General features: G+C 57.5%; 1 protein-coding gene across 2 annotated transcripts in view; it reads left to right on the top strand.

Moving 5' to 3' along the window:
- Window positions 1–798, top strand: part of CBFA2T2 (CBFA2/RUNX1 partner transcriptional co-repressor 2) — a 40,084-nt gene extending 39,286 nt beyond the window's left edge. For both annotated transcript variants that reach the window (XM_045295280.1, XM_004697930.2), the window contains exon 10: window positions 300–798. In XM_045295280.1, coding sequence (XP_045151215.1) covers window positions 300–581 — 282 coding nt within the window. In that variant the 3' untranslated portion in view covers window positions 582–798. The remainder of the gene's footprint in view (window positions 1–299) is intronic.
- The last annotated feature ends 9,328 nt before the right edge of the window (window positions 799–10,126 follow it).

Raw genomic sequence — 10,126 nt, 5'->3', positions numbered from 1 at the left:
GAGTTTGTCTTTTCTCCAGCTAAACAGATAGCAAGGAGCCCTGGTGGGCTCGCTCAGGTGTTGGGATGCTGACCTCACAGGAAGAGGCGAGGCTGTGAGGTCCCGCAGAGATTTGCCCTCCGGAGCCCACTGCAGGGTCGCCATGAGTTGGAATTCCCTACAGGGAAATGGGTTTTCTTTGTCAATCAGAAAGCAGTAGAAACAGGACCCCAGGGAGGTGTAGCACCAAAGCCCTGGTCTCTCCACACCTGACAGCAGACAATCTGTGCCCCTGACGGATGGCTGCCTGTGTCTTGCAGAACTGCTGGAACTGTGGCCGCAAAGCCAGCGAGACGTGCAGCGGCTGCAACATCGCGCGGTACTGTGGCTCCTTCTGTCAGCACAAGGACTGGGAGCGCCACCACCGCCTCTGCGGCCAGAGCCCCCACCAGAGCCGGCCCCTGCTCCCTGGGGGCCGGGGCTCCGCCGCCCGCTCAGCCGACTGCAGCGTGCCCAGCCCGGCCCTGGACAAGACCTCAGCCACCACCTCGCGCTCCTCCACGCCTGCCTCCGTGACAGCCATCGACACCAGCGGGCTCTGAGCCCTGCACACCACTTACCCCGACGACCACTCAGCTTGACAAACACTGCCACTCCGGGGGCCGGGCAGCCCTGGGCCTCAGTGCAAGAAGTGCCCTGGGGGCAGGAACTGTGGGGGCCTCCCCAGGCCCTTGCCCTTGGAGGAAGGAACTGTCAGTGCAGCCTCTGCACAAGGAATGGCTGGAGCTCCTGTTCCCGGGACACCCTGGAGACCCCTCGCGCACCAGGCTAAGGAGGAGCCCCAGGAACAGCTTCCTGACCTTCGTTTCCGCCCCTTGCAGGGAGCACTGATGGGGCTCAGGCCTCCCTCCTGGGCCCTGCTGTTCAGACTCATGACTCAGAAACAATGGGAAAGGAATCCCTGTTCCAGTAGAGTTCCCTTGGATCATAAAATACACGCCCACCAAGCTCGCCCGGCCAGCCCAGCCGCTATGCTGGCGACTTTAGTTTGGGGGGCCTGTTTTCCTCTTGCTTGATTTTGCTCGTGCGGAAAACCATTCCCAGCGCATGGATTGGTCTGAGAGAGAACGAGCCTCCATTGTGGGTGGTCTGTTCTCACTGAGCATGTTGGCCAAAGTCGTGTCGTCAGTCATTGAGTGGCTCGTCCATTGGAAATACAGACCCTGCTGCCCAGTTTGCACAGTCGTCTCGTTCTGTCCTTTTCTCTCCCGGGTGGTGCCTGTCCAGTTCACCATGGGGGGCGGCCTGTGCTCCCTGCTGGGAACCCACCGGGCTGTGCTGTCCCAGAGGGTGCAGTGGGGTGCCTTAGTAGGACTTGCCCCACCTGTTGAGGCCAGTTGCATCCAAGGCACCATCCTGGAGCTGAGCAAGTGCTGCAGACCTTGTGCTGTGTCATACTGCGTCACCGCCACGCATGCCATCTCCAGACCCGTCTGAGCTGTGAGGCAGGGCCTGTCGGGTGGGTGAGTTTTTAAATCTCCAGTGACCCCAAGACTGGCTTGTTATCTCAGTGTTTCAGTGGTTGGAATTAGATGTCAGACCAACAGATTCCTGTTCGCCAGAGCTTCCTGCTTCAGGTCAAGTGTGGTTGATGATGGAGGCCGCCACTTCCCTTGTGGGCTCCGCTTCTCAGCATGTCAGGCGGCAGTCAGCGCTGCCCACAGCCCCTGGCCTGGCACATGCTACTTGCTTTGTCACTCCTGGCCATTTTCACGTGGGAGTTGTCACCCAGATTTAAAGACCCCCTTTCACGTGCGCCTCCCTCTCTGAACGCTAGCTGCGATGGATTTAAAAGAAAACGTCTTACTATATTCGGGCTCTTGAGGTGACTGGATGTGGCAGTCTGTGCGGTTAAGAAGAGCCCTGGGGGGTTGGTGCTGACAGTGCTGTCCTCTCGGCCCCAGGCTCTTCGGTGAGCAACCGGAGCAGCATAGGACGGTGGAGGATGAGCTGGGTGACAGGGCACCTGGGTCCCGGGAACCAGAGAAGACAAAACAGCACCCGGGCTGTGCGTCTTAGCCGGCCTCCAGGCACCCCTGTGACACGGATGGAGAACTCTGCGCCGTGGGCTTTCCAGAGGCCCCGGAGCACTTGTCAGGCCCCTTTACCCAGGCACTCGGTGCCTTCCGGGTAACCAAAATGGAGCCTGCCATTGGGTGTTCTGAGAGGGCCTTGGGGCAGGGCCATCCTCACGTGGTCCTTTGGCTCCCCGCTGTCCGACACCAGGCCTGTCCACCCCACCGAGAGGAAGTTGTTGAGGCCCCGGTGCAGGCAGCCTGTGCCGTGGTTTGAGTGCTCCCCTGTGGAAGGTCCCGTGGCCCTGGGCCTGGGGTGCTGGCAAATCCAGGCCATGTGACGGGGACCTGAGACCACAGTGCTGAGTCTTCCGTGTCTCCCTCTGGCCCTTGGGCCACTGGCTGAGGGTCTGGAAACCACCTAGCCACACCCAGGGCCTGGGCCTGGCGCTCCCATCCGCCTGCAGCTGCAGATTTCCAGAGCAGTGGTCACTTGCTTCGTCCAAGCCTGTCCCCAAACTGCCCCAACCCCCAGTCCTGTGGCCTGCTGCCAGGGGGTGTGGGCGAGATTCTGGGCAGCACAGGAAGGTCCCTCCGTGAGGGGGTCAGAGGTTCCCACAGCACGGTTGGACTCGTTCTGTGGAAGCACAGGTGGCAGACTCTGGGCTGAATGACCCTGCTTGAAGAGCAGCACACCCCTGCAGGCTTGCTCCAGAACTGCGCTCTCAAAACCTGGGCTCCAGGCCACCGGTCCATAGGCCAACCAGCTTTGTGACAGATGACTGTAGGCCCTTTACAAAGAAGGGGTGGTGGTGACTGAACCAAATGTAAGGGGCACCTGAGGAACCTGGGCGGTTGCAACATGAGTCAGGTGCCAGCTCTCGGGCCCTGCCCTGAGGGGGGGGGGAGCAGGGCCCCTGGGAGGGGATGCTGCTGAGTGTCTATTTCTTGTGAAGCCAAAACGTTGACGGACTCAGCCAGGTACATTGACGTGCTCATTTCCAAAGACAATGGTGCCGTTGTTGACCTCTGTCCACCACCTGCCAGGACACCATTGGAGGGCCTGGGGTGTGTGGTTGCCCCCGTCCCGGGACCAGGACCATGGCTTTGTAGCCTCAGAGGTAGAGGTCCCCCTGCGGGCCCTACTTGGTCAGGCCTACAGCTGCCCAAGGTACACTCGGGATGCTTATACCAAATAGGGGGCGGGGTGCCGCCATCCGGCAGGGCCAGCCCTGTCCTGGCCAGGATCTGGCACAGAGCAGCAGCAATAAGCATTAGGTGGAGAAGGAAGGGGTCTTTGGCCTCTGAAGCCTTTGGTCCACTTTCTCAGCCCTCCCAGTCTTTCAGTGAGGCCACAAAGTCAAGAATGTAAATAAGCAGGAACCGCCCCTCGGGTGCTGACCACCCTGGTGACTGGGCGGCCTCTGACCTTCCTTGCCAGGTGGGTGCCGACTAAAGCCACCACAGGATGCCGGAGTGTCTGTGCTTTTGTCATTTGACTCCAACAGGAACTTTTGTTACCTAACTGCATAACTTATTTATGTGCTGTATAAATGAGCCCAAGCTGTCAAATATGTATTTAGTTTGTTCTACTTAAAGTAGTCAATAAAAAGGCTATATTCCTTTTCTGACTCGAGCTGGGCTCTGACTGCGAGGGACGTGGGCACACCCTGAGGTGTCGTGTGGGTGGCCTTCTAGGTCCTGTTTCCCTCCGTGTGTTTTGGGGGTGGGACCCCCCACCAATCCTTCCGGCCTAGTGAGCATCAGTAGAGTGAAAACAGGCAGGTTGAGCTGCTGGACGCCCTCGGGGCCAAGACTTCCGGGAGGCCTACTAGAGGAGGGGACAAGAGTGCCCCGTGGCCAATGGGTAGAGACGCCCAGGCCCACCCTGACTGGCCTGGCCTCATAGACCCAAGGTCAAGTGGCACACTCCTTACATCTCAGGCTTCTTTAAATGATTTTCCAAAGGTGACCTTTGAGAAAGGAAAATGCACATTTTTAAGAGTTACAGGCTTGTGGGTATCCCCCTAATAACTCATGCTTCCTTCCAAAGTGTTACCACACCTGGACTTAGGGAGATTCAGCCAGGGCCTTTTTTTAACTTCTTGTTGTTGAGAAAACATACACCACATTGTTGACACCAGTTCAACAATGCTTACAATACCGTGAGGATGCATACGTTCTCCAAGCATCTTCACCACCCTCTTTCAAATGGTTCCCACAAACTCACCGCCCCCCACCCCCAATTCCCCTCCTGTCTGCTTGCCTCCCGGTAGACAGTTCTTTTCAAAGCCCTATGCGGACGAGAAGCCTGGCTTGGGTGGGTAGTTGGTGATCTCAGGGACAGAATCATTTCAAGTCTCTACCCCCTTGTCAGTCTGAGTGTGAACCCTGTTTACACACTACCGGTGGTGTGAGTTGCCAGCCAAGCCGTTTCAACTCACTGGGACTCGTGTGTGTGCCAGTAGAGCTCTCCCATAGAGTTCCCAAGGTTGTGACTGGCCCAAGCAGGTGGCCAGGCCGGGCTCCCAGGGACCTCTGGGAGGACTCAACCCCAGTCTTTCCACTGGTGAGTCGGGGTCAGGGTGCAAGCATCAGTCCTGCCCAGGTAAACCTGTCTCCACCTTACCCTCACCTCAATCTCTGGGACGGATTGCAGCATTTAATTGAGGTCACAATTTTCTTAACCTTTTACCTCCTGTTGAGCCATTGGGATTGCTTCCAAGTTTTCCCTGGTGTGGGGCAGCCGGAAATGAACACCTTCCTTTACCTGATACATTTCCTTCAGATTGAAAAAAGAAAAGGAAGCTAGAGTCATTTGAAACGGTGGAGCCTCTGGGAAGGGCTTGTCCGGTTCCTGCTGCCCTTGCCCGACATTGAGACGGGTGCAGGCACGCCTACACGCCTGACGGAGGAGCCGCAGGTAGTCCGTCTGCTTTACCTCCCTGCCAGGCATCTCTGCCCTAGAGCAGGGCTCGGCAAACTTTTGAGATGAAAGAGCCAAAAGTTTTCACAAACAAATGGACTCGCCATGATCTGCATACATACCATCCTTTAAACGTGTTGCGTTTTACCTCAGAGTCACACGTCGGTACCACATGAGCGTGCGTCTGACTCAGAGCTCCAGTAGAAACGACAAACTGGAAAATTTCCCGTGGCCACGAAACACCCAGATGCCGGATAAATTACTATAAGTGTATTTCAATTACCGTATATAGTGCAGTATAAGCTGAGCTTTTCAGCACATTTTCAATGCAGTTTTTGTGGTAAAATCAGGTGCCTCGGCAGATATTCGGGTCAGCTTATACTCGAGTATAGGTGGTGTGTCACGGGCCAAAAACATCGTACGACTAAAAGTAAACCACAGAAGTTCTTCAGGAAGCCGGTGGTGCTTACAGACAAGGGCAGAGAATTGACTAGGGGTGTAAGGGCATGGCAGGGGACCGGGAATTGGAGAAACCAAACTGACCCTTGCCAAGGAGACCTGGCTGGGGGCCGGCTCCTGGCTCACAAGCATATACTGCCTTACGTCTGCCCTCTCCTGGCCTGGGTGCGGAATTACACTCCCACGGGGGGACACCAGACAGAATCAAAAGGATCGTCCACCGGTAGCACCTGGCAAAAGCAAAAATCCCCTGGAGGGAAATATCCTTAATGAAGAACCTTCAGGATTCCCCTATATTACATATCAATCAACTGTCAAAAGAACTCCGCTCCAAGGAAATGAGCTGTCATGAGCAAGAGTCAGCAGGAACAGAGGCCCCTGGGAGTCATTGGGCTGCAGCATACAAAACAACAATAGGAAACCTCGAAAGAGGGTTCTGAGGAAAACTAAAGCTGGCTAGCGAAACGTGGTCATTGTTCTGTAAATAACACTGAGACTGGGAGGACCATTAGGTTTGGTGAAGGAGATGGGGGAAAATTGAGCGCCCTTTCATCTATTAGCAAGGATGGAGGCAAGGGACCTACTGCTTCTTTTGTATGTTTCCGTTGGATGAGAAATCCTTTGGGCGTGATAGAATCACAAGATGGGCCAACATGTATCTACCTAAACTCATCTTGCCCGCCTTTGCTGGTTTTGCATTTCGGAATGGCTAATCTCTGTCTGTCCTGTGTCTCCCTGCCCCCTCCCACTGCCTACCCTGTGTCTCCCAGCCCCCTCCCACCACACAAACTTAGAACCCCCAATTCCCCCAGCCTCATTGGCTGTAGCTGTGCACCCTCTTGTGGATAAAGCCAGATCTGCTGCCACCTCCATCTACAAGCTGGATTCCTAGCCAGGGTGCACACCCCCGGAGGTAACACTTGCCTGCCTTTCTACACTAACCCTTTCTGAGGCTGGCCCACTTCTGCCCTGTGAGTTCAGCTAACGTTCTCTGAATGCCTCCCAGGGAAATCTGGAAATAACCAGGATTCAGCCCCACCCTGCAGACTGCTGGGACCGTGGAGGCCCACACCAGAATCACCTTGCTCCCAGGGCCCATCCGCAGGCCCACCCCTGGGACGTACACCTTCCTTTGTTTTAGCTCCCAAAGCTGCCACTGCCTCCTCCAGCCCTGGGCAAGTTGGGGGTGCTGACAGGACAAGGAGTCCCCGGTAGTGCCAACAATTGGTTAGTTAAGTGCCAAAAAGTTGGAACCTCAGACCGACTCAGGCACCTCCGAAGAAAGGCCTGGTTCTCTGCCCCTGAGCCATCACAGCTTTACGAACCCAGTCGGGCCTCTGCTGTGCACACCGAGGTCGCCAGGAGGCAGGCTCACCATCAGTGTACACCCCACTGGTACGGCTGGGTGAGACATAATCCTATGCACGTTGCCCAGTGCAGAGGAAGCCCCTGTCAGCTGCGGTTGACATTTATAACCTGTTTCTCCACCCTGACATCTTTGGTTTGAGGATTCACCTTGCTTGGTTCCCAGCACCCTGCCTGGAGCCTGGTGTCTTGTTCAACTAGTGTCTGTTTCGAGAAGTTTCCATCCAGCGAGAAGCTCGCCAATTTTCAGGCGCTCCATCTCAACCCGGCCAAGCTCGGTGCACAGGTTCCCAGAGCTCAGGGCAGTGGCAGCGTGGGAGACTGTCATTGGCTCCAGGCCAGGCCCCTGGACAGGTTCACACGTGTGCAGGTGAGTCACAGGCACAGGTGTGAGAGGGCGAGGCTGCAGCTTGGCAGGTGCAGGGAGTGGATGAAAGGGTAGAGGTGGCAGCTGCGGGCGGGAGCCTGGGGCTCACCCACCTTCCAGACTCAGCCTGCCCGTGACCCAGCGCTGCTGACAGCACCACAGGCCACTTTGCCATTGCAGCACCTGCCACAGAGCAGGTGCTCGGCGGCTGCTGGGGTGCGCTAGAGCCAGCAAGGTCACCAAGGGCGAGGATTGGGGCCTGCGACCTAGACCCGCAGGCTTCCAACACGTAGCCGTAGTGGGCAATGTGGAGCACAGCAGGCCGGCCGTGCTGCGAGCTCAGCAGAGGGCGTTTAGGGCAGTGGTTCCCAACCTTCCTCGTGCTGCCACGCTTTCTTACAGTTCATGTGCTGCTGACCCCCCAACCATAAATTTTTTTTTCATAAAATTATTTTCATTGCTACTTCATTACTGTCATTTTGCTACTGTTAAGAATCGGGCAACCCCTGTGAAAGGGTCATTTGATCCCCAAAGGGGTCGGGACCCACAGGTTGAGAACCACTGGTTTAGGGAGCCGAGGCTACCTGGGTTGGGCCTAAAGGCTGGCTGCTAAGGACCTCAAAGGTCAAGAAACCAAACTTTCAAAGGGCAAGGGTACCCTGAAGGGCCTTGAGCAAACCCCACAGCTTCCTTTTGAAAGTCCCTCTGGGGAGTGGACACAGGAAGCCCCGTGAGGAAGCTGTCCCGATCTTCCAGCACAGGAGGAATGGTGGTGTTGGCCTGGGGCCCGGGGGACAGCAGGGAAGAGGCAGGCAATATGAAGTGTACACCCCACTGGTGCGGCTGGGTGAGACGTAATCCTATGCACGTTGCCCAGCACAGGGGTTTGTGAGAAAATGCAGGAAAATGTAAACGCCCAAGGGCTCCCGCACCCAGTACCATGCCCGCCCGAGCACTCCTGCCAGACAAAATCCCAGTTCCTGCCGCTGGCCTGGCCCAGCTCACCTCCAACTTCTCCCCCACCCCCGCTCCCTGTGCTTCCACTGTTGCCCCCTTTGTCCACGGCACACTGCTGACCTGAGACCTCCCACTCATCTTTCCCGGCCCTCCCAGCACAGGCGGGCAGGACTCTCTGGGAGGGAGTGTGGGGGGTTGCAGCCCTCTGCTCAGAGATGGTCAAGAAGAGGCCATCTCTGTCAGTTTGCTGCCGCCACCATTCCCCAGAGGAGAACAGCAGGAGTTAGAACAGAGGACAAGGGAAAAAAAGGGGGGCGGGCAGTGGTTCCATCCTAGCTGGAACCTTGGCAGCTCTGTCTCCTATGGGCAGCGGGAAGACCTGCTCCGAGTCCCATGCAGGGATGTCTGCCCTGAGCCAGTGCCATCTAACTCCCTTCCCGGCCAAGTCCCCTGGGACTGAGCCAGTACCGGTCCCCCATCCCGGCCACCCCCACCACCACCACCACCGGGCATCGAGGAATGCCATGGCTCTGTAGTTTTGTCTGGTCACAATCCAATCCCCCTGCCCCTTAAAGTTGATGGTGGCTTCCTCAAGATGAAGCCCCACCCTGTTGGGTGCCAGGCCCCCCACTCCAGAACCTGTCCCTGTCGACCCTGTCCCTGTCACTCCCCAGGCCAGGTCAAATGCCATGCTGTGCTCTGTGGTGCCTGGTGCCTCCTTTAGGGCCCTCTCCTGCACCCCTGCCCCACCCCCAGAACCCATTGTCTGAGTACTGGGCGGGAACCACCCCAAGGGGTTCCCAAGGCTGGAATTCTGTGGAAGCCAACTGCCACATGCTCTCCTGGGCGAGGCTGGAGGATTCGAACCTCCAACCTTTAGAGTTTTAGTTGAGCACTTAACCATTGTGCCACTCCTCAGGCTCCTCCCCACCCCCCGCAGGGACTCCCCCAGAAACACTGTGAGGAGGCAAGGACAGGCTTGCCCTTCCTGTTGGGTTGAAGAAGAAGCAGGGCTCAGCTGTGCTCTCTGAGGTGTGGGGCACAACTCCCTGAGCCCCGAGAGGGGACAGTGAAGAGAGGAGTGGGGGCTGAGAGCAGCCCCTGCCCTTTCCCGGGAAGACTGAGGTGGAGCCTGTGCTGGCGCCTGGAGGGCCGAGGCCTTGCTGCTGCTCTGCCCGCAAGGTTGGGGTACACAGCACGGAAAGGAAGGGCTCTGTCAGAGCCTCCATGCCTCCAACTCCCACAGCCCTGCCTGCCTTCCTGCCCAGGGAGAGAGGAGGCTACAACAGAGGTGACACTGCCTTTATTGTCTCTGTGCTCAGACCCAGGGTGGGGTTCCCAGGTGTCCGGACAGCAGGTGACTCTGGGTCCAAATTATTGCTACTTGGCAAGGTCACCCTGGGGCTGTCCATGGTGCCCTGAGTGTAGGTGGGGTGTGTGTATGCAAATGACATGCAAATGACATGCAAACCAACCACTCCTAAGCCCACACTGCAGCCTGGCCCTGCCCTACCTTAGGGGCAGGGTTGGGGTTCAAAGGTCCCTGAGCATCCTGCTACCAGCTGGGGAGGCACAGAAGCCTGGCCCCAAGACATCAGGAAGGAAAGAGGGTGCCCAGGGGGAACCAGATAGACTGAGGCCCAGAAGAGGGGAGTACCCTGCCCAGGGTCACCCAGCAAGGTCAGAGCTGCAGGCCACGGAGTCCACGGATGACAGGGAGCAGGTAGGCCAGAGCCTGGTCACCCGGGGCGTCCTTGGCCTCCTCGGGCAGGGTCCGAGTTCCAGGAGGAGGCAGGCAGGGGCCAAGAGTCCTTGGACAAGCAGCTCAGACTCCGTTATTATTCATGACCCACCAGGAGGCTGTGGGGCACAGGGTGGGGGTCAGTAGTCAGCCAGGGCCTCTGCCCCTCGCTTCCACCCCCTACCCCTTCTTCGGGTCCTAGCAGGGTGGTGTGGCTGGGCGAGCACACCTGGGAGGAGCGCAGTGGTGAGCGAGTC

Source organism: Echinops telfairi, unplaced genomic scaffold, assembly GCF_000313985.2.
Source record: "Echinops telfairi isolate 266 unplaced genomic scaffold, ASM31398v2 ScPeMD7_5592;HRSCAF=6446, whole genome shotgun sequence".
Lineage (NCBI taxonomy): Eukaryota > Metazoa > Chordata > Mammalia > Afrosoricida > Tenrecidae > Echinops > Echinops telfairi.
Note: the sequence above shows the minus strand (reverse complement) of the source record. Positions and strands in the feature narration are given on the sequence as shown.